The sequence below is a fragment of the Elephas maximus genome, chromosome 1 (genome assembly GCF_024166365.1).
Source record: "Elephas maximus indicus isolate mEleMax1 chromosome 1, mEleMax1 primary haplotype, whole genome shotgun sequence".
Classification (NCBI taxonomy): Eukaryota; Metazoa; Chordata; class Mammalia; order Proboscidea; family Elephantidae; genus Elephas; species Elephas maximus.
The window spans coordinates 16,758,380-16,785,424 of record NC_064819.1 but is presented as its reverse complement, the minus strand read 5'-3'; the positions used below and the strand labels follow the sequence as shown (position 1 = coordinate 16,785,424).

Genomic DNA, 27,045 nt, shown 5'->3' with positions numbered 1-27,045 from the left:
TAAAAAATCAGTTGGGCTTGTGATTGACTGAATATTGGGGTGGATCAAAGACAACTCACACGTTTTTGAGCCTAAATGCTTAGATAAAATTGTGGTGCCATTCATGAGGAAAATTAGGAAGAAAGAACCTTTTGAGAGAAAAAGGGCTAGTATGGTTATGAGCATATTGAATTTTAGGTGAAAGGACGATATTTGATTGTAAATGTATATAAAAAGCAATTGGAGATAATAGAACCAAAGCTTTGGAGTGAGACCAGGACTAGGGATGTAATTTGTAAGTGAAAAATTATAAAATAAAAGCCACATACTCTAACATCTTTATTCTAGAAGAGAACACAAGACACGTTGGAAATCAGGATGAAGGCACATGTTAGAGGTGGGACGTAGGGTCAAGAGGGAGAGGATCAGTGTGTTTCCAGTTCTTGTGAAATGACAAATGACATTGCCTGGTGTAAGCGGAGGACAAAAAAACTGCGTAGATTTTTTTTTAGTTACAAAAGACATAAGACTTCATTCAAGCACATCAGAATACACCTGAGTTTTCCAAAAATTTCACAGTTGTCTCTTTGAAACATGAGTGCTGAGGCAAGCGGGAGACCTATATTACAGCCATGGAGATTTTGCTCTCACCTGAGATAGAAAGTAAACCCCGAGCAGGCTAGAAGGAAGCCCACAGTTCCATTGTGCTCCACATCAGAAATCAGAAGGACAAAATGAAGTTAGTATGCATTTTGTGGAATATTGGGGTTACCCTTTGCCATGTAATCTCCAAATATAGAAAGTCCCAGAAACTCAACAGGTCTTGCCACTACATTTTTGCTAACCATTCTGGCTTAGGATTTCATACATTTGAGTGTCTGTTTGAATTTGGGTAATGCTTTTACCTTAAGCTTCTCTTTAAGAGAGGTTTGGTGGCCAAGAAGAGGCAGCTTAAGAAGAAAAGAGTGCTTCCCAATTCTTCTGTTCACACCACGATTTAGAATCGGTATTTAATTAATATAATCCCTCTTTTTTCTATTTTACTAAGTAATTTGACCATTTTTATTTTGTACCAGATTAGGATTTTTGTTTGCCTAGCTACACAGAATAGATGGGTTCTTTGTTTGATAAGATTTTATTATGGAGGGGGGAAATCAAAGTTAGAAAAATTAAGGCATTTTCTTTTTAAAACCCTCTTAAGTTAAAACCTAATAGAAATCTAAATGATAATATCCTCCTATAAAGCTCTCTTACACAAAGATACTAACAGGGTGTACTGCTGAGAGAAAGGACACCACCGCAAATAGATATGGAAATGACAGCTGACAAAATCCTGTAGAATCTTGGGATTTGAAACCAAACACTGTTGTTAAAATAGAAGTTAATTTTCTCTTAACCAGTTATTTGAAGCCAGGACCATATTGAGGTGATAAGTAAAGATTTTCAGTTTTTGAAGGAGTTGTTTTATTGATTGGATTTAAGAGCTATGCAGAGAACTTTCTGTGGCGTTAAGACTGCATGAGCAGCTAAAGGGTTTCCGTACCTCCATGCAGAATTCTCTCTAACCCCAGGGTATCTTCCCGACCACCCCAAGAATGAGTGACTGTCAAAGCGTACGTTACAGTAGTCAAACTTGACATGTGCAGTCCCTGCAAATTTCAGTTTACTTATATAGTTTCAGCTTTTTAAAGACGGCAAAGATTTACTTCTTAGAGCATTTTGAATGTAATTTATACTTGGTTTTTTTTTTTTTTTTTAGTAGTATCCCCAGGCAGGTAGTCAAAGCCTGCAAAGCCTGAACTGCACTCTTTTTAAAAACTATCTGTATTTTATATGTGAAATAGATGCCAAAACCACAGTATGTTCAATGTCAGCGATAATGGGTTCTAGGAAGAGAATCCATTCCATGATCAAGGGATGTAGGCTATATTTTCAGAAAGATTTTTGCCTGTTCTCAGATTTACTTAGGCCCCAGGTCAGTGTCTTCAAGTCTGGCATTTATATTTTTATTCTGAACGAGTATTCACACGCATTCGGAACACTAGAGTTTTGTTTTGTCTTGTGTCAAGGAACCTGAAGAAATAAATGCAGATGAAGAGGTGGAGGACACATGGGATAACAAGGAGGCCGACCTGGGAGCTGTGGAAGAGCAGCGCAGTGTTATTCTGCATCTCCTGTCACAGCTCAAGCTGGGCATGGATTTAACAAGAGTAAGTAATGGGATAAGCTGGTCGTGGAGATCATTAAGTCAAGACTGTCCCTGTAAATGTTAATATTGTCAGGGCTTCATACTCCTTATCATTTGCTTTCTTAGTCTCTTAATCAGCATTTCTTATGCTCATAAAAAAAGGTAACGCTTTTCTGTGGAGTAGGAAGTTGCAGGGCAAATAAAGGCCTACAGTTTTCTTGTTTCTGTCTGACGTGAAAGGGGTCCATTGGTATGTTGTTATTATTGTTAGGTGCCGTCGAGTCAGTTCCAACTCACAGCAACCCTAAGCTAACTGTGACCTACCTCCAACTCTCAGGATGAAAGCCAGAACATATCTGGGGGTGAAACAAGTATCTTCTCTTAATCCGGCAGCAGGGCACAGAGAAGAAAATAGGAGCATCATCAGCAGATGTCAGCACAAGACAAATACAGATAAAAATTGGAACTGGACAAGGTTTATTGTTGTTAGGTGACATCGAGTCAGTTCCAGCTCAAACTGACCCTATGTACAACAGAACGAAATGCCGCCTGGTCCTGCGCCGTCCTCACAGTCATTGCTGTGGCTGAGCCCACTGTTGCAGCCACCGTGTCAGTCCATCTCTGTGAGGGTCTTTCTCTTTTTCCCTGACCCTCTACTTTACCAAGCATGATGTCCTCCTCCAGGGACTGGTCCCACCTGATAACATGTCCAAATTACGTGAGACAAAGTCTCACCATCCTCCCTTCTAAGAAGCATTCTGGCTGTACTTCTTCCAAGACAGATTTGTTCATTTTTCTGGCAGTCCATGGTATATTCAGCATTCTTTGCCAACACCATAATTCAAAGGCATCGATTCTTTGGTCTTCCTTATTCATGCATATGAGGCGATTGTAAACACTATGGTTTAGATCAGACACACCTTAGTCCTCAGAGTGGCATCTTAGCGTTTTAACACTGTAAAGAGGTCTTTTGCAGATTTGCCCAATGACGTGCATCGTTTGACTTCCTGACTGCTGCTTCCATGGGCGTTGGTTATGGATCCAAGTAAAATGCAGCCCTTGACAACCTTCGTCTTTCCTGCATTTATGATGATGTTGCTTATTGGTCCAGTTGTGAGGATTTTTTTTTTTTCCTTTATGTTGAGGTACAATCCATACTGAAGGGTGTAGTCTTTCATCTTCATCAGTAAGTGCTTCAGGTCGTCTTCACTTTTAGCAAGCAGGGTTGTTTCATCTGCTTGTCGGAGATTGTTAACAAGTCTTCCTCTGATCCTGTTGCCAAGTTCTTCTTCACGTAGTCCAGCTTCTCAGATTATTTGCTCAGCATACAGACTGAGTATGGTGAAAGGATACAGCTCTGACGTACCCCTTTCCTGACTTTAAACCATGCAGTATCCCCTTGTTCTGTCTGAACAACTGCCTTTTTGTCTATGTACAGGTTCCTCATGAGCACAATTAAGTGTTCCGTAATTCTCATTCTTTGTAATATTATCCATAATTTGTTATGATCTACACAGTCAAATACCTTTGTGTAGTCAGTAAAACACAGGTAAACATCTTTTTGGTGTTATCTGCTTTCAGCCAAGATCCATCTGACATCAGCAGTGATAGCGCTCATTCCATGTCCTCTTCTGAATCCAGCTTGAATTTCTGGCAGTTCACTATGTACTGTTTTAACTGTTTTTGAATTATCTTCAGCAAAATTTTACTTGTTTGTGGTATTAATGTTATTGTTTGATAATTTCCACATTCTGTTGCATCACCTTTCTTTGGAATGGGCACAAATATGGATCTTTTTCAGTCAGTTGGCAAGGTAGCTGTGTTCCAAATTTCTTGGCATAGATGAGTGAGCACCTCCAGTGCTGCATGAATTTGTTGAAACATCTCGATTGGTATTCTGTCAATTCCTGGATCCTTGTTTTTCGTCAGTGCCTTCAATGCAGCTTGGACTTCTTCCTTCAATACCGTTGGTTCCTGATTACATGCTACCTCCTGAGATGGTTGAACATTGACCAGTTCTTTTTAGTACAGTGACTCTGTGTATTCCTTACATCTTCTTTTGATGCTTCCTGCTGTCTCCAATATTTTCCCTCTAGAATCCTTCAGTATTGCAACTTGAGGCTTGAATTTTTTCTTCAGTTCTTTCAGCTTGAGAAATGCCAAGCATGTTCTTCCCATTGGTTTTCTAACTCTAGGTGTTGGCACATTTCATTTTAATACTTTGTCTTTTCTAGTCACCCTTTGAAATCTTCTGTTCAGCTCCTTTACATCATCATTTCTTCCTTTCACTTTAGCTACTCTGTGTTCATTAGCAAGTTTCAGAGTCTCTTCTGACATCCAGTTTGTCTTTTCTTTCTTCCCTTTTTAATGACCTTTTGCTTTCTTCATGTATGATGTGCTTGCTGTCATCCCACAACTCGTCTTGTCTTTGGTCATTAGTGTTAAGTGCATCACATCTTTTCCTGAAATTGTCTCTAAATTCAGGTGGGATATTCTCAAGGTCGTATTTTGGCTTTTTTGGACTTGCTCTAATTTTTTTCAGCTTCAACTTGAACTTGTATATGAGCAATTGACAGTCTCTTCTGTAGTCGGCCCCTGTCCTTGTTCTGACTGATGATATTGAGTTTCTTCAATAAATCAAAAGGAAAATTAGTTCCAAGCTATGAATTTTGTTCAAACTCTCAGTCAAACATGAGGGTCCCTGGCCTTGTTCTGAACTGATGATTTGAATTTCTCCAGTAATCAAAAGAAAAATTATAGTTCCAAGCTGTGAATTCTATCCAAACTATCAGTCAAACATGAGGGTAAAATAAAGACATTTCAGATACATGTATTCTCCCATTTTGCCTCCCATGGATGTTTCTCAGCAGTTAAGGAAGTTCTGCTCCACTAAAATGAGAGGCAACCAAAAAGGAAAAAAGAGGTAACACAGGAAATGGTCAATACAATCCCAGGAAGACAGTGAAAAGATATTCCAGGAAAAGGCCTCCTTCCACAGATTAGTTGATTTGATTCCTGTGTATTCCATCCGGTGAGTTCCGCATGTATAGTGGCCATTGCTGTTGTTGAAAAAAAGTATTTGCAGTGAAGTCGTTGCTCTTGCTAAATTCTGTCATGTGATCTCCAGCATTGTTTCTATCACCGAGGCCATATTTTCCAACTACTGATCCTTCTTTTTTTCCAACTTTCGCATTCCGATCACCAGTAATTTTCAATGCATCTTGATTGCATGTTCGATCAATTTCAGACTGCAGAAGTTGGTAAAAATCTTCAATTTCTTCATCTTTGGCCTTATGGTTGGTGGGTAAATTTGAATAATAGTCATATTAACTGGTTTTCCTTATACACATGTGAATATTATCCTCTCACTGACAGCATTGTACTTCAGGATAGATCTTTAAATGTTCTTTTTGACGATGAATGTGATGACATTCCTTTTTAATTTGTCATTGCCAGCATAGTAGATCATGTGATTATCCAACTTAAAATGGCCAGTACCAGCCCATTTCAGCTCGCTAACACATAGGATATCGATCAATGCAAGCCAAATACAGATAAAATTGGGTCAAGGTTAACTAGGGCAGTCTACCCTTGTTTAAAATGGTGATACAGTGGTGGCTTGAAGTGTAGATGACAGTCTTTAGTGTCTGTCTCTTGAATCACAGCACTCCATCCTGGACCTGTTCTCTGCGTCTGCTGTACGGCTTTTTTCCTGGGATTGTCTTCGCCATCTCCTGTGTTATCTCTTTTTTCCTTTTTGGTTGCCTCTTTTTAGTGGAGCAGACCTTCCTTAGCTTCTGAGAAACATCTGTTGGGGGCAAAATGGCGAACATGTGTGTCTGAAATGTCTTTATTTTACCCTCATGTTTGACTAATAGTTTGATAGAATTCATAGCTTGGAACGAATTTTCCTTTTGATTATTGTCTCCTTGCCACAGGGTCCTGGTGAAGAGTCTGAAGCCATTCTGATTCTTGAACTTTTTTATGTGATCGGGTGTTTTTGTTGCTTTTCTCTCTGAAATTTTATGGAATCTACTCTTTATCCCCAGAAGTCTTGAAATTTCATGTTGATGTATTTTGGTGTGGATTTCTTTTTATCCATTGTATGTGGGTACCTTTGTGCCTGATAAAGTTTTTCAAAAAGCATCCTTATTTCATGTAAATCATCTCTCTTAATTCTTTGAAGATTATTTTTTATGTTTTTTCTACCTCCTGTTTCTCTTTCCTCCAAGTTGAGTTTTCTATTTATTTTGGTTTGGGTATCCTTAATTAGAGGCTTTTCTTGGATTTCTGTTAACAGTGAAGTTTTGGGAACTGAAAACCAGATTGTAAGCTTTGAGCATGTGGGTGGGCCCTGTGGTCTTCTGTGCAGAGTAGTCTGGATGGGCCATTGGCTGGAAACCTCGTGTCAGTATCATCAGGTTTTTCCTCTAGGCTAGACTCCCCAGAGGAGAGTTGTTCTAATCTCCTGCTTGGTGGTTTAAAGCCATTAGGAACTGAGAAAAGAAAGAAGCCCGGGTGGGAGTTGATCTCTGTATTTAACATTTAATTTTTACAGAATTACTTAATACCTCTGTTATCAGAGTGATAGCCCCTGTCTTAGAAGTCCCTGATGTTCCCCAGTCCAGAGGAGAAACCTCCCTGTCTCACTCTCCAGATATTCCACCCCTAGACTTCGGCTGAGGTTAAAGGGCTGGTTACCAACTCTGTGGAGTTGGGGGAGGGGATTTCGGGATCTAATTGCTGTGCACACAGATTTCACTCAGTCCTTTTTCACTTGAGCATCTCCCTTCCCCACTAGATCCAGAGATACCAGGTGCTGTCAGTTCCCAAGCCTTTTCAGGATTCCGTATTGTAAACTACTGCTTAAGATTCAGCTTTCTATTTAACAACTCCCAAAATTTTGTTTTTTGTCTCCTTTCCTGGTATCTCTGGGTTTGCCTTTATAAGAAATTTATTTACTATAATTTCAGGAAGAAATGAAATAAAGATGCAAGTATTCAGTCTACCATCTGAACTTGAAACAGCCCATATTTTTTGTTACTGTATCATCTTCATAACCATCTTTTTAAATGACTATAATTGTCCATTAAGTGAACATTCCATATTTATCAAACACCCTTGATAAAAATGTAGATTAATTTTTTTGTTACTGTAAACAGTACTGTGGTGAACTTTTTTTCCCCACATTCCTTTTCCTTCATTATTATTTTCTAAGGCCAGATTCCTGAAAGAATAATCAGTAGGCTAAATGGATATGGGAAACTCTGGTGGCATAGTGGTTAAGAGTTCAGCTGCTAACCAAAAGGTCAGCAGTTCGAATCCACCAAGTGCTACTTGGAAACTCTGTGGAGCAGTTCTACCCTGTCCTGTAGGGTCACTATGAGTTGGAATTGACTCTATGGCCATGGGTTGGTTTTTTTAATGGGTATGAACACCTTAATGTTCTTGAAAAATATTGTCAGATTGCTTCCTCAAAGAATTGAACCAGCTTGCAGTGCTTCTCCAACTGTGCTTTAAGTGAGATGTTTAATCTTCCTTATAAACCTGGCTTTGGAGGTCAGAAATTCTGTTCTTGGAAGTAGTTCCCTTGTGCTCGAAATTCAATATAAGTTACAGTTTTTGCTTTGATCAGTGTTGTCTTTAGTCTGTCCCCAAGAAGTGGCATTTATTGTCTTTGCTTGTATCTTGATAAGCCATAGTTCATTTTTAAAGGAAGAAAAGCATGGCTGACGTGCCCTTTGACTTTTACCACCATTTCCCTGATGCTGCTTTTTTTTTTTTTTTAAGAGTCTGAGGACTTTTTTATAAATTCTTTCTGCCTGACCTTCTTGAAATCCTGAATTGATGTTTAATCTTGACCACTTGGGCAGGCTTTCATTTGCTTTTAAGCATGATTATTTCTTAATGGAGCCCTGTTGGTGCAGTGGTTAAGAGCTCAGCAGCTAACCAAAGACCCGCAGTTGGAATCCACCAGCTGCTACCTGGAAAGCCTGTGGGGCACTTCTACCTTGTCCTGTAGGGTTGCTGTGAGTTGGAATGGACTCGTTGGGAATGGGTTTTTTTTTTTTTTTTTTTTTATGGAGCCCTGGCGGTGCAGTGGTTAAGAGCTCAGCTGCTAACCAAAGGTCGGCAATTTGAATCCACCAGCCACACTTTGGAAACCCTATAGGGGCGTTCTACTCTGTATCACCTCAGCGGCAACAGTATCTTTTTTTGGTTTATTTCTTAAAGAGGCCAAATATTTTTACTTTATAACTTTGTTTTTAATACTTAGAGCAAAATGTTTTCAGAGAGATGAGTAGTTGTCTACACATAAACACATGGATTAGTTTTTCCCCCTTTGGTTGACCTTTTGTTGTTGTTGTCTCAGGTGGTGCTGCCCACATTTATCCTCGAGAAGCGTTCCTTACTGGAAATGTATGCAGACTTTATGTCTCATCCAGACCTATTTATTGCCGTCGCCAATGGAGCCACAGCTGAGGACAGAATGATTCGCTTTGTTGAGTACTACCTTACCTCATTTCATGAAGGCCGTAAAGGAGCCATTGCCAAGAAACCGTACAATCCGATCATTGGAGAAACGTTTCACTGTTCCTGGAGGCTGCCGAAAAGCGAGGTCGCATCCGGTGTCATTAGCAGCTCTTCCACCCAGGCGATCACGACTCAGGCCCCTGTGTCAGAGGAGCCTTTGAGCCAGGTGGGCTCAGACTGTTACACAGTCAGGTTTGTTGCCGAGCAGGTGTCCCATCATCCTCCGGTCTCGGGATTTTATGCAGAATGTGCAGAGCGGAAGATGTGTGTAAACGCGCATGTCTGGACTAAGAGCAAATTCTTAGGCATGTCGATAGGCGTGACGATGGTTGGAGAAGGTAAGCAGAAAAATCGCTGGCCGATTTTTAATATCAAACTACAGTCTTAAACTTGGGGAAGCTAGACGAACATTAATCATACATTGGAAATGTTATGTGTACTACTTTTGTATTCAAATTCCAAGTATGTTCCAGAATGTTTGTCTGTGGAGATGAGGGGCTTATCTATGGACTAATGTAAATGCTATTTTTAAATGATTTTTTTTTCTGATTTTAAATACGGAATATATATAAATATTATATTTAAATATGGCATAATTAAGCCTATGACTTTTAATATTTCAAGATTGCATTATTGTAGCTGTGAAGAAAATACTTTATCCCCTTTTTCAGTTTTTCACATTTTAAGTTCTGTTGTGATATGATTCTTTCTACTTTCCACATAACATTTAAGGTTAATTAAAACTTTTTATAACGTTAGAAAGTACTCGTTTTATTAGTCAAAAAAAAAAAAGGCTTGCTGTGTTCGGTTATAAACTTCGTGACATTAGCCCTTGGCTCTTCGTAACCCGGCCTATTTGTTTTATAGGTGAACGTTCTGAAATCTAGAGGTGAGGGAACATGCTCAGTGTCATAAAACTAAGGCATGGCCAGATTTAGAACCTCCTTCGTTGATATTCTCCGCCCCCCCCCCCCCCCCCCCCCGCCCCGGACGGTTACTCTTACCTGTTTATATAACAGAAAGAATCTGGCAATGGTGGCCTCTCCCACGCCAGGAGAGAAAATACCTCAAGAGATGAGGAAGACCGTTAATATCTTAACCATGAATTAATTGTGAAGGAGATATTGAAGTCTTTTTTTTTAAGTGTTAATTATGTATTCATGGGTGATCTTTTAAAAATGAAATTGCTGTTGGTACCCTCAACAGAAAGTAAATAAAAGTAGGGAATGGACCTTATCACAGTTCATTTTGCTTCTGTTAGCTGTATTTTTTCTTCAGTAGTAAGGGGAAATTCCGTGTAATCACTACATAAATGAGATTTTAGAGTTCTGTGGATCTTAGTTATCCTAGCTAATCCATCAACACGTATATTCTGAAACTGCGTATTTCTTCCGATTTTAAATCCCACAATGTGAGCTACTTATGCTAAATATGTTTTTAAATGCTCAAGATCATAAACCCAATTTATAAGATCACACATTTTCAGAAAAGTAATAAAAAACAAAGCATCTGTTCCATCTTAAATTCAGCCAATCAACGATTATTATTAAACCCTGGAAATATACCCCAGTATTTTATATTTTGTCTGTATATGTCTTGACAGCTCCCATTATATATATATTACAGCCAGAACCATGTACTTTATGAAGTGAGTCAGTAATTCCTGATTTATCATTGCTATTTGTGAAGACTCTTAAGGGCAAGCCAAAAAATAGTTGTCGCTTTATATAAAATAGACTTCTTTAGAATTTCAGTTTATTTATTTGCTAATTCTAAAAATTAACTATATTGAAGTATTTATCATAACCCTTGTCCTCATTTGTGAGCATTAAAAACAATATGTGGTCTGATGGTGGCCCAGATAATGAACTTAGGAGGTTAGTAATATACCGGGAGGTCGGGCATCCTAATGTCACTTCATGATATGTAGATCGATACATATTCAGAGTGACTATTCATTAATGAAGTACTCTTTTTATGTGTTTTTTAAACCATCTTTAATATAGCATCACTTAAAGAAACAAGCTCCGTTAGCATAATACTCAGTTGAAAGCAACCATTTATATCTCTTGCAGCTTTACTCTAAATATTTGAAAATTTGGCAAACAAAATGTTGATTACACTGACCATGATTTTTCTGACAGAATGAGTCTTTTCTTCCTTAATGTACATAGAATAGAATGACAAGCACTTTTTTCATTATACCACCTAACTTGAGATAGACTCTGTAACATTAGACGTCTGAAAAAGTTATAAGCACTAACTAATGATCAGAACTTAACACAGGGCAGTACAGCATGGCCTTAAACGCTGACTGAAGGTTTTAGTTTATATTTAGGAGCATTAGAAGAAACTCTTGAAACGGTTTTGTCCCATGAACCTGAAAGGGATAGCAAGGTCATAGTGAAAGTAACCTTGACTCACTACCACTAGGATATATTTGTCTGATATCGTTGATGTAAATGAAGTTAATTTTATCCCAAGTTAAATGAAAATAAAGCAAAACAATGACGTTTATTTACGAGAGGGAAAAAAACAGTATGGATTTTTTATGGCTGTTTTTCTTGTAAGATGTTAACTACCATAATGTTTTCCCATTCAGGTATCCTCAGTCTGTTGGAACATGGAGAAGAGTATACATTCTCTCTGCCTTGTGCATACGCCCGGTCAATTTTAACTGTTCCTTGGGTAGAACTGGGTGGCAAAGTCAGTGTCAACTGTGCAAAGACTGGGTATTCAGCCAGCATCACTTTTCATACTAAGCCATTTTATGGTGGCAAACTGCACCGGTAAGAACATTTTAATGGTACCTGGCTCTTACTATTACCACTTTGATCCTATGTTATAACTCCTAATTCTTTTTCTGCTTTGTTTTATGTGTATGGGGTTGGATTTTTATTCATGTTTATTTTTGTTTAATGTATTTAGTCTTTCAAGTCATTCTGGAAATCATTATCTAGTTTGAAAAACACTGACATTAGTAACATATCTGCTTTTAAAATATTTCTGGTGAAGTACCTAATGAGAGATGTAGAATTCCTGACAAATAAATAAGCAGCCTTTGGCCCAGTCTTTATCTTTAAAGGAATTCAGATTTGAATCCAGACCTCAGTGGAAACAGCCATTGCTACAAATTGGGGCAAAAATATATCTAATCACAAGAAAATAGTTCAAGAAGTAGAATGATGTAAACCAACATGATATCTTTAGATAACAATAGTGAATGGTGGTGTTATTCTAATTTCATCTAGCAACTGGTCAATTATTATACTCCCATCTTGGCTTGTTAGTCTCTTCAGCATTAGTCTTAAGTCATCCCAGCTACATGAAGACAGGTTTTGTAATGTTTGTTGTTGTATAGCTTCAAGTCAATTCTGAATCATAAAAACCGTGTAGTGCCCCGTAGGGTTTCCCTAGTCTGTAATCTTTACGGGCCAGGTTGCCAGGTCTTTTCTCCTGCAAAGCCACTGGTGCATTCAAACCACCAACCTCAAGGTTAGCAGCCGAATGCTTAACCATTACTGCACTGGGGTTCTTCAGCTTTCTAATAGGAACCTCAAAAGGGTACTAACTCTTTCCTTAAGCCCCTGATGCCTCTTTTGACTGTCCCTGAAGTAGGGGTAGTTTTATCTTTTATAGCCTTTTTATTGAAGAACAATATGTATACAAAAGTATACACGTTGATGAAAACACGGAAGCACTCTGGTCAAGACACAGAGCATTACTAGCATTACAAGAGTCCACCTCACGCTCCGCTGGTCGCAAACCTCCACCTAAGGTAGCCACTTCCCTGATTTCTGCCGGTGTAGAGTAGTTTTGCCTGTTTGTGAACTCTGTATAAATGAAGTCATATATTATGTGCCCTTTCATATCTAACTTTGTCGGTTCAAAAGTATGTTTTTGAAATTCATCCACATATAAAAAACCAAAACCAAACCCATTGCCGTCTACTGGATTCTGACTCATAGTGACCCTACAGAACAGAGTAGAACTGCCCCATAGGGTTTTCAAGGAGCAACTGGTGGATTTGAACTCCTGAATTTTTGGTTAGCAGCTGAGCTCATATTTGTTTCAACATTATGTTTTTGAAATTCATCCGCATAGAGCTGTAGTTCATTCTCCTTGCTGTGGACTGTGTTCCGTTGTATGACTAGGCCACGGTTTATTTATTCATTCTACTGCTTATGGGCATTTAAGTAGTTTTCAATTCTTTGCTATCACAAATACTACCACTACAACATGATTTAGTAAATGTAAATGTGAGTTTTTGTTGGATAGGCACCTAGGGGTAGGATTGCTGGGCTGTAGGGTATGCGTAAGTTGAGCTTTAGTAGATACTGCCAAACAGTTTTCTTCAGTGGTTATACCAAAATACACTCCCTCCTGCCATGTATGAGACTTTGAATTGCATGTGGCTGTATTACTTTTTCACTGGATGACTGATACTCAACAATCTACGAAGAACTAGAAAGAAAGCTTGCTTGGCTCCCAGGCATTGAATGGGCCTATAAAAATATGGGTTTCCAGACACTGAAGCAGAGAATATTTTTCAGAAGTACAGCTCACCTAAGCTGAACCACTAGACAGTGTCTGAATGGTCACCTTTTACCCTTAGAGAAGGTATTAATATGGTTTGTTTGTTATATATGCTTCTGTTTACTCCTCCCATCATAGTAATTTAAGTAACCTAAGCTTTACAATTAGAAGGGACTTTAGGAGTCACTAGACCAGCACTTACTAGATGGGTAAATTCCTTTGCAACATGCCTGACAACTGATTTGTTCAATCTGTGTTAATATTATTAGCACATAGCTCATGGTGCATGAGAGGCAGTCCATTCCATTTCCGTTTTTGACAATGGTGGCAGTAATTGGCAACGTTTTTCCTCCTGATCCAGGAGGATCATGGATTACATTTTATTTTCATGTCCCTTCAGTGTCCTTTAATTTGTAATATTTTCCTAGTTTTTGTCTTTTATGACATTGACATTTCTGAAGAATACAGGCTGATTTTATAAAATGTTCCTCAGTCTGAGTGTGCGTTCCCTTGAATTAGATTCATGCTATGCATTTTTGGCAAGAATACAATATAAAACCAAACCCATTGCAATCACATTGATTCCAATTCATAGCAGCCCTATAGTACGGAGTAGAACTGTCCTATAGTGTATCCAAGGAGCAGCTGGTGGATTCAAACTGCCAACCTTTTGCTTAGCATCTGAACACTTAACCACTGTGCCACCAGGTGTTATACCCAGAAGTAATATATTTTTAAAAGATTAATCCGGTGGTGAGTAAAGAATGGATTGGTGGCAGGTGAGGACAGTTTGGAAGTTAGGAGACCAGTGAGGCATCCAGAATCAACAGATTTCAAGGAGTAAGTGACAGGATGTAGGGGGTGAGGGGGCATCTAAGACAGCTCTGGATGATGTCCTGGTTATCTACTGCTTGTAATAAACCACTCCAAAACTTAGTGCTTAATTTAAGGAGCAATTTATTATGATCTCCCACAGTTCTGTGAGTTGACTCGGCTCAGCTGGGCAATCCTCATGTGTGCTCTTTCCAGTGATTGTAGCAGATGTTAGCTGGCGCTTCAGTCATCTAAAGGCTCCACTAGGCTGGACGTCCAAGGTAGCTCACTCACGTGCGAGGCAGTTGATCTGGCCTATGGCCCGGAGCTCAGCTGGGGCCTTTCCATGTGACTGGGGTTTCTCCCGTATTCACACCTGGGTTCTTAGGGCACCCAAAAGCAAACTTTCCAGGAGTCTTACTGGCTTTTCAGACGTGGTTTTCAGATTTTGACTTTTTAAGACTCAACTTCAGATGTTGTTGTTGTTGTTAGGTGCCATGGAGTCCATTCCAACACATAGCACTCCTGTGTACTACAGTCTTCCATATTCATTGTCCAACTTTTGCATGCATATGAGGTGATTGAAAATACCATGCTTGGGTCAGGCACACCTTAGTCTTCAAAGTGACATCTTTGCTTTTTAACATGTGAAAGAGGTCTTTTGCAGCAGGTTTGTGTAATGCAATACACCATTTGATTTTTTGACTACTGCTTCCATAGGCATTGATTCTTGATCCAGGTAAAATGAAATCATTGACAACTTCACTATTGTCTCCATTTATCATGATGATGCTTATCAGTCTAGTTATGAAGATTTTTGTTTTCTTTATGTTGGGGGGTAGTATATTCTGAAGGCTATAGCCTTTGACCTTCATCAGTAAATGTTTCAAGTCCCCTTCACTTTCAGCAAGCAAGGCTGTGTCATCTGCATTTCACAGGTGGTTAATGAGCCTTTCTCCAATCCTGATGCCATGTTCTTCATATAGTCTAGCTTCTTGGATTGTTTGCTCAGCATACAGATTGAATAAGCATGGTGAAAGGATACAGACCTGATATACACTTTTTCTGATTTTAAACCACACGGTATCCCTTTGTTCTGTTCAGTTGACTGCCTTGATCTAAGTACAGGTTCCTCATGAGCACAATGAAGCGTTCTGGAATTCCCATTCTTCCCAGTGTTACCCAAAATTTGTTATGATCTGCACAGTCGAATGCCTTTGTGTAGTAAATAAAACACAAGTAAACATCTTTCTGGTATTCTCTACTTTCAGCTAAGATCCATCTGACATCAGCAAGGATATCCCTCATTCCACATCCTCTTCTGAATAGGCTTGAATTTCTGGCAGCTCTTTGTCAGTGTACTGCTGCAAGTTGTTTTGAATTATCTTCAGCAAAATTTTACTCGGATGATATTAATGATATGGTTCGGTAATTTCCACATTCTGCTGGATTATGTCTCTTTGAAATGGGCACAGACACGGACCTCTTCCAGTCTGTCGGCCAGGTACTGTCTGCCAGATTTCTGGACACAGATGAATGAGTGCTTCCAGCGTTGCAGCCATTTGTTGAAACATCTCAATGGGTATTCCTTTGATTCCTGTGAGATTTGTTTTTCACCAGTGCCTTCAGTGTAGCTTGGACTTTTTCCTTCCGTACCATCCCTTCTGGATCATATGCTAGCTCCTGAAATGGTTGAACAGCGACCAATTCTATCTGGGTCAGTGACTGTGTATTTCTTCTATCTTCTTTTGATGCTTCCTGTGCTGTTCGATATTTTGCCCATGGAATCCTTCAGTATTGCAGCTCGAAGCTTGATTTTCTCCTCAGTCCTTTCAGCTTGAGAAATGCTGAACGTGTACTTCCCTTTTGGTTTTCTGCCTCCAGCTCTTCCCACATTTCATCATAATACTTCACTTTGTCTTCTCGAGCTCCCCTTTGAAATCTTCTGTTCAGCCCTTTTACTTCAACATTTTTTCCATTTGCTTTAGGTACTCTACATTCAAGACCAAGTTTCAGAGCCTCTTCTGATATCCAGTTTGGTCTTTTCTTTCTTTCCTGTCTTTTCATAACCCTTTGCTTTCTTCATGTGTAATGTCCTTGATGTCATCCTGTGACTCGTCTGGTCTTTGGTCATTAGTGTTCAGTATGTCAAATCTGTTCTTGAAATTGTCTCTAAATTCAGGTGGGATATATTCAGGATCATACTTTGGTTCTTGTGTACTTGTTTTAATTTTCTTCAACTTCACCTCGAACTTGCATGTGAACAATTGATGGTCTGTTCCACAGTTGGCCCCTGGCCTTCTGACTGATGATATTGAGTTTCTCCATCATCTCTTTCCACAGTTGTAGTTGATTTGATTCCTGTGTATTGTATCCAGTGAGATCTGTGTGTATAGTCACCACTTACATTGTTGAAAAAAAGTATTTGTAACGAATAAGTCGTTGGTCTTGAAAAATTCTGTCATACTGTCGCCATCGTTGTTTCTATCACCAAGGTCATATTTTCCAACTACCAGTCCTTCTTCTGTTTCCAACTTCTGCATTCCAACCACCAGTAATTATCAATGCATCTTGATTGCATGTTTGATCAATTTCAGACTGCAGAAGTTGATAAAAACCTTCAATTTCTTCATCTTTGGCATTCGCGGTTGGTGTGTAAGTTTGAATAATAGTCATATTAACTAGTCTTTCTTGTAGGCATATGGATATTATCCTGTTACTAACAGCCTTGTACTTCAGGGTGAATCTTGAAATGTTCTTTTTGAAGATGAACGTGATGCCGTTCCTTCTCATTCAGGGCATAGTAGCTCAAATGAGTGTCAGATTCAAAATGGCCAGTACCAGCCCACTTCAGCTCACTGATGCCTATGAGATCGGTCTTTACGCATTCCATTTCATTTTTGACGATTTCCAGTTTTCCTAGATTTATCCTTCATATATTTCACCTTCCGATTATTAATGAATGTTTGCAGCTGTTTCTTCTCATTTTGAGTCATGCCACATCAGCAAATGAAGGTTCTGAGAGCTTGACTCCATTTACACCATAAAGGTCAACTCTAGTTTGAGGAGGCCACTCTTCCCCAGTCATATTTTGACTGTCTTCCAACCTGAGGGGCTCATCTTCTGACACTGTATCAGACAATGTTCCACTACTACCCATAAGGTTTTCACTAGCCAATTTTTAGAAGTAGAACGCCAGGCTCTTCTTTCTAGTCTGTCTGAATCTGGAAGCTCTGCTGAAATCTGTCCACCATTAGTGAGCCTGCTGGTTTGAAATATTGGTGGCATAGCTCCCAGTATCAGAGCAACACACAAGCCCCCACAGTACAACAAACTGACAGACAAGCAACTTCAGGTAAATATCCCCATTTTTGTTAATGATCAGTCATTACTCTCTCTTGTTTCTTTGACTTTATTACTTAAATTGGCATCTTTTTTCCCTTTATACCTTTTACCTCTCAACAAGACCACATTCATTGTATTTCTTGTCAGTTGAGTCTTAACGCTTTTATCTTCCGTACCCTCTCCCTCTCCCCTTTGAATTTACATGCACACTCTTCCCATAACTCTTGAGGGCTATTTTTGGCTGACTCTAAAGTTCCCTTATTATTTTTTCCATTCTGATCACCCTTAAAACCAGTGGTTTCACCTGATTTCTAGTTTAGAAGATTGACATTAAAAACAGAATTCCCTATTCTTGATATGTTTTTCTTTGATTTTAAAAATGTTGTAACTAAGATCATCTTTCGTGCCTTTAATAATGGCTGTGACTCCCTCCTCAGACATAGCCTGGTTTTTTATTGCTGCCTGCAATAGGGGCAGACATTGCCTTTGCTATAATATATTCTCTTCCGCCTGTCTTCCCGTACTTTCATTTTCCACAGCTGTCCTTGATGCAGCCAAGTGAGCCTACTTACTGTTCCCCATTCCATTGTCCATCACCTGACCCTGTTTTCCATACTCACTTTAGGATGAGGATATATATTATATACTGAGTGGTATAAGTTATTCAAGATTATATTGACCACTTCCTAGTGACAGGTACTTTTCTGCATACTGGAGATACAGAGGTGAAAAAAAAGACTGAGAGCCTTCAGTAAGCTCTCTAACTAGTATTAGAATCAAGGGCCCTATTTTGGAAAGCATTTGTAAAGCTTTTAGGAAAAACTCGTATAGTAGTTAAAAACAAAATCTATAATTATAATAACTAAAAAGATAGAAACGGACAACAATACTGTGAAACTGGGATTAGATAATTACTATCCTTGAAAATAAAATTTAGTTCTGACTCACCTGTTAAAATAAAAGGGAAACATGATGCTCAACATACTTCTCATTGTCTGATAAAGGAGACATATCACTTTTTCAGAAGAGAGAAACTATTTTCCTGGCACTCAGTTCTAAAGGGATTTGTTGCAGGTATCCTTACAAAACAGCATCGAGTAACATAACAGTGTCTTCTTTCATAGTTCTGCATAGAATGTAAAAATTACCCTTCATGTGAGTATTTCTCATATGTACCATCAATAAAAGCCAAAGCTAAAGTCTTAACTTTTAACCAATAAAAGCTTTTCTATAAGAAACTAAGGTATTATATCCAGTGGTTTTTTGCTGTTCCAAATGGCTAGAGAGAGAGTCTACAAAAAATTAAAGACTGAATTGCTGTCAAGTTTTTAGAAAGTGAAAGAGCAAATGCTTTATCAGTTACTAGTTGAATTACTCTCGTTTTGGAGATAAGTAGAATGGCAATTTAAGATTCAGTTCTTTGGTAGGTATCTTAAGGGCAGCATGTTTTATGTTATTTGTTGATACAAGACCAACACATTTTAGATATTGTACATTTGGTGAAGAAGCCCCCTTTTCCTTATTTTGATGAAAATCAAATTTTAACTTGTATTCTCACCCAGATACAGTAGGGCCATCTCACCTCCATAAGCCTGAGTTGTGCGGGGAAGGCAGAATTTTTGTCAAAAGGAAATTTCTGATTTGCTCAAGTACTTGGTTGAAATCTCAGATTTCTGTAGTAGAAATATTCTTCATCTTTCTAATTTTAAGAGGGCATTTTGGTGTTCAATTGTCTCAGCCATAAAGGATCCAGAATTTGACTGATACTTTGCGAACTTGCTTCATAGTGGGTGTGCTGAGATGTTAGCTAGATAGCACCCACAAGACACCAATGTCTTAGCCTGTTACAGGAAATTATTTAAATCTTATATTTGAGTACCAGGCTTTGGTTTTGACAGAGTTTAAATAATTATTTTTTCTAAAATATAATTAGCCTTTTGATAAAATTGCTTCTTAAAGCTTTCTTGGTTCATAAGGATACTCATCAAAGGCCGAGGTTGGATAATGAGTACAGTTTATTTAAAGTTATTTTCATCATTTCAATTAGTAATAGTCCCAAATATGTGTACGAAATTGGAAGACAAATTAATAATCCAGTTAGCATCGGACAAGAGAAACAGAAATAGCTGCTGTTGAGGCACAGTACTTAGCAGGAAAAGAGAACATATCAAATTGGCATAGTCCAGCGAAATCAGAAGATCGTTTGATCACAGGTTTAACTTTCTGCCCACTGTGGATGGCCACCTATAAAATTTTCATGAAGTTAAAACTGGTAAATAAGTGTTTTTATAAAACATTACCTAAAATCTCACAGCATCCCTTCGGAGGGAGAGGTATTAGTTTGCCCGTTTTACAGATGAGGATATGGAAGCTCAGACCTTCCACAGAACGGTTCTTTCTGATTGACAATGTGCTCTTTCCATCCTGACCCTGAATAAAGGATTTCAGAATTTCCCCAAGACTAGGAATCACTTACCATAACTTGTTTTGCCTCATGTGAAGCATTGGCATAACTTCGTTATGTACTTTTCCTGTGGTGGTTTTCAAAATCTGGTAAAAGGTTTTGCTTTCTATTTGGGTAGGAAGCCCATGCTACCGCACGGAAACAGAAGGATGGGGTCGAATCTGAGCAGAGTGTAACTTCATTTCCTTGGGCTGTTTCCTCAACTCCCTTTTATCCTGTAAAATGTGTCTCTGAAGTACCTCCTTTTTATCTGTATATCACAGCTACATGATGTTGGTAACGTCAGACCTTAGATCACATAGTTTTAAGAAATTTTGTACCTAGAAGTACTGAAGTCCATTAAACCTAGTAGATTAAAATCTTGACTGCTGTTTTCTAGTGTTGTGATGTGGGGCAGTTTACCTAAGTTTTTGAGCCTCAGTTTCCTCATCTACAGAAATGGGATAGTCAAAAGGCTTGACAAGATAATTTATGTAAAATGCCTGGTGTAAGTATTCAGCAAGCGTTAATCTCCTTCACTCACCCATACACCAACACGTGCATTCTTTTGTACATGCTTTTGCTCACACTTCTTCATTCTAGGTAGTGATATTAATTAGAGCACATCCTTTCGGCTGTTTGAGGCTTTGTTTTCTTATTCATCAATTCAGGCAACATTTATTAAGCACCTACTTGGAGCCTTGGTGGTGCAGTGGTTGTTAAGCGTTTGGCTGCTAACCGAAAGGCCACCAGTCTGAATCCACCAGTCGCTCCTTGAAAACTCTTTGGGGGCAGTTCTGCTGTGTCCTCTGGGTCGCCATGAGTCAGAATCAACTTGATAGCAGTGGGTTTGGTTTTGGTTTGGTGCCAGGTACGAGGCATATGGAGATGAGACCCAGTCACTATCTGTCAGGACCTCATGATCTAGTGAGGGAGACGGCAAATCAGTACTAACATTGCCATGTCATCAGTGCCCTGGGTGCATACAAGAGGAGCACCTAACTTGGGGCAGAGGATTAGAAATGACTTCGTGAGAAAGATGACACTTGAACTAGTCTTGAAGGATGAGTATACTTGGGGAGGAAGGGTACATCAGGCAGAGAGGGAACCGCATGTTCAGAGGTAAATCATGTAAAATGAGTCAGATGAGATTATAGCTGTGAAAATTCCTTGTACATTTTACATTAGACCAGAGGTCAGCAGATTATGGTCTATAAGCCAAATCTGGCCCACCACCTGTTTTTGTTAATAAATTTTTATTGGAACACAGCCATGCCCATTCGTTTACCTACTGTCTGTAGATAGATGCCTTTGTGCTACAGTGGCAGAGTTAAGTAGTTGGGACAGAGACAGTCTGGTCTGCAGACTCTAAGATATTTACTTTCTGGTCCTTTAAAGAAGTTTGCTGACCCTGCATTAGACTGTTGTGAGGAATTGTTAATGCTAATGTGAGTGAGGCCCTCGTTTTGTAAGTGCTCCTGTCCTACCTCTGGTATGTGTGATTCTTGTCCCCTGCACTGGTTTTCTTCGCGGGGTCCTTGCCGTGCAGCCGCTCTGAGCAGCAGGGACCTGTAGAACCCAGCACGCATGGACGACAACCTAGGGTTTGTTATTTGTCGGATGGAAAGGCCTATGGGAGATAATGGTAACTTGAGAGATTATGCCGTGACAGTAAAAGAGAGCCCACGTGAGGAATGGAACATCGTCCTTCAGTTCTCAGAATCTTACCGTTCTGGGTACGTATGGGTGGAGAAGGGAAAAAATAAGTAGTCACTGTTGTTTGCTCATATCTGTTTAGTTAAATTTGAATTTTCAAGGAAGGGAAGACTGTTGGCAGGTAAGTAAGAGAGGAAATGTGGAATGATATAAGAAACATGCAGTCAGGCAAGACAGACTTAGCAGGGCAGTTATTTAAATTCATATGCTTAGGAAGGGCTGACTCATTAGGGGGAGAATAAGTGGGAGTAAGGAGTAAGGTATATATAAGCTTATATGTGACAGACTGACTTGATTTGTAAACGTTCACTTAAAGCTCAGTAAAAATTATTGTTAAAAAAAAAGTTATTGCCAAACACAATAAGCTTTCCTCATATTTCCCTTCTTCTTGTCTCCCATGCAGGGGCTGACCCTGATAACTGTTCTTCTGTCCTGAATCTTAGCTCCTGGCACTCTGGGACCTTGCACTTTCTTGGTTCACTACCTTCCTCTGCAGTCCTTCTCTAGCTACTCTTCATCTCTGCTCATCTCTTTCTATACTTCTCTCCTCATCTATCTCATTTATACTCTCAAGGCTCCTGCTAACACTTGTATTTAAGAAACTGCCAAGTGCTATCATCTAACCTTCCTGAAAAAAAAAAAAATTCGTATGCTTAGAAATATAACCCAGGGTTTTCACCCCTACCGTAATCAAGCATACTTGTAGACCTGGTGTTCTTTGTGTCCAGTGAGCTACAGTTACTCCTGACTTTTGATTTTGAGTGTTGGTTTGCTCTTGGGTTCCAAACCCTTATATACCTGGATCTCTAAGATCTGGTTCCTAAATCATTCGCGTATTGGACTACACCTCTGCCTTTGAGCTCTGGGTTTGTAGGCTTTTGACTTTCCCTTGACTGAAAACTGTGGACTCCCTAAATTCCACTTCGTCCTTCTGGTTCCCAGGGCCTTGGCTTACACCTGACGAACAATATTTAGGACTCATGAGCTGCTGCCTGAACCTCTGGGCTTGGTCCCTTGGATTCCCCTTTGAACCTAGATAAGCCATAGTCTCTGGCACACTGATTGGACCCTAACTTTTGCCTACTAAACTCTGAACCCCTGTCTAATCTGACCCTGTCATTACCTGTGTCCTGGAGTGAATATAAAATACTTCATTAAAAATAATTAGGCCTGTTTCTACCCCTAGCCTTCATTTGAGCTGCATCCTACCTGTCTGTTGGCAGGACAGGAAGATAACTCTTCATTAAACTTTTAACAACAGTAGTGCTTGAGGTCTCTCTGTGTACTGTGGTGATGATGATAATTTTTGTGTACTAGTGCTCTTTTAACCTTTCTGTTTTGGTAAGAGAATTCTAATTTTTTTAATGCATTCTTTTGTATTTTTCTGCTCCTAGTTGATTCGTCTGGTCTCTGTACTATATTAAATTTAAAATTAAGCTTACTTGGTTTTATATAGAATTAAAATGCCCAGAACTTCAATACAGTGGCTCCAAGCTTTCAAATAACAGGAGTAGTACAAAAAACAGTGAAATGGATGGTAGTGTGATAGTAATTTTAGACTGTAATTTAAAAGGAAATGTTAATGTTTTCCCCTGGTGGCATAGTGGTTAAGTGCTATGGCTGCTAACCAAAGGGTCGGCAGTTCATGTCCGCCAGGCGCTCCTTGGAAACTCTCTGGGGCAGTTCTACTCTGTCCTATAGGATCGCTATGAGTCGGAATCGACTCGATGGCACTGGCTTTGGTTTGGTTTTCTTGGTTAATGTTTTCATACTTCTGTTACCTAATTTTAATATTATAATAATTTTGCTTGTAGCAAGAACTTTAAGACCACACTTTGTGACCATTTATGGTAGCTAAGTTTTTAGGTTGATTCCCAGTCTTCTTTCTAAAGATTAAAATTGATGTCATTTGAAAAATTTCTCTGGGAAGCTAGCATAGGCTTTACAGAGCGTCTGACTTTGGCACAGATATATTAAAGTTCACTGTATAAGTAATTTAAACAAGATTCACCGAGTGTGTTCTTGGGATTCAGAAGCCTAAGAAACAAGCCCAGTGTCACTTCTTGGAGCATATCGTTATTTCCTGCCTGCTTCTAGGGTAACAGCAGAAGTAAAGCAGAACAGCACCAACACGGTGGTATGCAGAGTGCAAGGGGAATGGAATAGTGTCCTTGAGTTCACTTACAGCAATGGAGACACAAAGTATGTGGACTTGACTAAACTGACAGTGACGAAGAAAAGAGTAAGACCTCTGGAGAAGCAGGATCCCTTCGAATCCAGGTATGTCATCCTTGCACCCACTCAGGAACGAGTCAGAAGCTCTGGGACTTAACTTAAGCCCTTTTACTTACTTGTGACCTTCAGCAAGTTGCTTCAGCAATTTGCATCAGCTTTCTCATCTGTAAAATGAAAGGGCTGGGGTCTGATCTGAGGTTCTTGAGCCCCTTATCAGCTATGACATTATATGACATATAGTCACATTGTAGTAAAAATCACAAATTTATAAACTGGACAAAAACATTAAAATTTACAGTCAGAGGATTACTGTCCTTATCATAAAAGCTCTTACAAATTTTTAACAAGACAGGCACCCCATTAGAAAAATGGGTAAAGAACATAAAAAGGTAGTTTACAAAAATAGAAAAACGCCCACTAAGGAAAAAAAAAATTGTTGAGTGTAATTAGAATTCAAAGAAACACAACTTAAACAATGAAACAATTTACTTTTTAAAATAATACGTCTTTTAAGGAAAGGTGTGAGCAAATAGGCATTTTCATACTGCTGGTTAGATGGTAAACTGGTACTTTGTGAGTGGCCATCTAAGGGTACTTGGCAATAGGTGTCGTAAACTTTTTTGTGTCCCTGCTTTAGATGAAGGTTTACAGAGCAAATTGGTTTCTCATTAAACAATTAATACACATATCGTTATGTGACATTGATTGCCAGCCCTACAGTGTGTCAGCACTCTCCCTTTCTTGAACGTGGGTTCCCCATCACCAGCTTTCTTGTCCCCTCCTACCTTCTCATCCTTGCACCTGGGCTGATGTGTCCATTTAGTCTCGTTTTGTTTATGGGTCTGTCTAATCTTTGGCTGAAGGGTGAACCCCCAGAGTGACTTCAGTACTGAGTTAAAAGGGTGTCCAGGGGCCACACTCTCGGGGTTTCTGCAGTCTCTGTCAGACCAGTAAGTCTGGTTTTTGTTTTGTTTTGTTTTGTTTTTGTGAGTTAGAATTTTGTTCTTCATTTTTCTCCAGCCCTTGCCAGGTGGAGGCTGTGGTACTTGAGGTCTGTTAGTCTTTATGCCTAATCTTTCCCTCATGTCTATAACGTTCTTCATTCTCCCTTGCTCCAGACAGGGTAGAACCAGTGGAGTACCTTATATCTTAGATGGCCACTCACAAGCTTTTAAGACCCTAAACACTACTCACCAAAGTAGGATGTGGAGCATTTTCTTTATAAACTGTGTTATGCATATTGAGCTGGATATCCCCTGAGACCATAATCCCCAGCCCTCAACCCAGTAATTCAGTCCCTTAGGGAGTTTGGATGTGTCTGTGAAGCTTCCATGACCTTACCTTGGTCAGGTTGTGCTGACTTCCCCAGTATTGTGTACTGTCTTACCTTTCACCAAAGTTACCACTTATCTATTGTCTAGTTAGTGTATTTCCCTCCTCAGCTCCCCGCTCCCCATCAAAGATTTCTTTCCGTGTAAACTTTTTCATGAGTTTTTGTAATAGTGGTCTCATACGGTATTTGTACTTTTGTGATTGACTTATTTCATTCAGCATAATGTCCTCCAAATTCATCCATACTGTGAGATGTTTCGCAAATTCGTCATTGTTCTTTATTGTTGCATAGTGTTCCATTGTGTATATGTACCATAGTTTGTTTATCCATTCATCTGTTGATGGGCACTTAGGTTGTTTCTGTCTTTTTGCTACTGTGAATAATGCTGCAGCGAACATGGATGTGCATATGTATATTCATGTGACGGCTTTTATTTCTCTAGGATATATTCCTAGGAGTGGAATTGCTGGATTGTATGGTATTTCTGTTTCTAGCTTTTTAAGGAATCACCATATTGTTTTCCAAAATGGTTGTACCATTTTGCACTCCCACCAGCAGCATATAAGAGTTCTGATCTCCCCACAACCTCTCCATTTGTTATTTTCTGTTTTTTTGATTCATGCCAGTAATGTCGCAGTGAGATGGTATCTCATTGTAGTTTTGACTTGCATTTCTCTATTGGCTAGTGATCCTGAGCATTTCCTCATGTGTCTTTTAGCTGCCTGAGTGTCTTCGTTGGTGAAGTGTCTGTTCATATCCTTTGCCCATTATTTAATTGGATTGTTTGTCTTTTATAGAGATGTTGGATTTTCATATAGATTTTAGAGATTAGACCTTTGTCGGATTTGTCATGGCCAAATTTTTTTTCCTAGTTTGTAAGTTTCTCTTTTTACTCTTTTGGTGAAGTCTTTTGATGAACCTAAGTGTTCAATTTTAGAAGATCCCATTTATCTAGCTTATCATCTGGTGTTTGTGTGTTGTTATTTATGGTTTGTATCCTATTTGTGCTGTGTATTAGGGCCTCTAGCATTGACACTATTTTTCCTTCTATAATCTTTATAGTTGTTGGTTTTACATTTACGTCTTTGATCCATTTTGAATTAGTTTTTATGTATGGTGTGAGGTATGGGTCCTATTTCATTTTTTTGCAGATGGACATCCAGTTTTGCCAGCACCATTTGTTATAAAAGACTGTCTTTCCCCATGTAATGGACTTTGGGCCTTTGTCAAAGATCAGGTGACCACAGGTGGATGGATTTACACCTGGGTTCTCGATTGTGTTCTGTTGGTCAATGTGTCTGTCATTTTACCAGTACCAGGCTGTTTTGACTACCATAGCTGTACAGTATGTTCTGAGGTCTGGTAGTGCAAGTTCCCCAACTTCATTCTTTTCTTCAATAATGCTTTACTTCTCCGGGGCCTCTATAGGGTCGCTGTGAGTTGGGTGATTAGTTTTTCCGTCTCTTTAAAGATGCTATTGGTATTTGGATGGGGATTGCATTTTATTTGTAGATTGCTTTGGGTAGAACTGACGTTTTCACAGTGTTGAGTCTACCAATCCATGAGCATGATATGTTTTTCCATTTAAGTAGCTCTCTTTTAGTTTCTTACAGTAGTGTTTTGTAGTTTTCCTTGTATAGATCCTTTACTTCCCTGGTTAGATTTATTCTTAAGTATTTTTATTTTTTAGGGGATATTATAAATGGTATTGCTTTCCTGATTTCCTTTTCGTAGTTCTCTTTATTGATGTATGGGAATCCAGCTGATTTTTGTATGTTTATCTTGTATCCTGCCACTCTGCTGAATCTTTCTATTAGTTCCAGTAGTTTTCTTGTGGAGTCTTTTGGGCTCTCTATTTTTTATGTATAGTATCATATCATCTGCAAATAGGGACAGTTTTGCTTAACAATTTGGATGCCCTTT

General features: G+C 39.1%; 1 protein-coding gene across 7 annotated transcripts in view; it reads left to right on the top strand.

Moving 5' to 3' along the window:
* OSBPL11 (oxysterol binding protein like 11) overlaps positions 1 to 27,045 on the top strand; it is a 142,075-nt gene that overhangs the window by 102,890 nt on the left and 12,140 nt on the right. For all 7 annotated transcript variants that reach the window (XM_049878921.1, XM_049878901.1, XM_049878957.1 and 4 more), the window contains 4 exons: positions 2,049 to 2,189; positions 8,541 to 9,039; positions 11,304 to 11,490; positions 23,652 to 23,834. In XM_049878921.1, the coding sequence (XP_049734878.1) occupies positions 2,049 to 2,189; positions 8,541 to 9,039; positions 11,304 to 11,490; positions 23,652 to 23,834 (1,010 nt within the window). The remainder of the gene's footprint in view (positions 1 to 2,048; positions 2,190 to 8,540; positions 9,040 to 11,303; positions 11,491 to 23,651; positions 23,835 to 27,045) is intronic.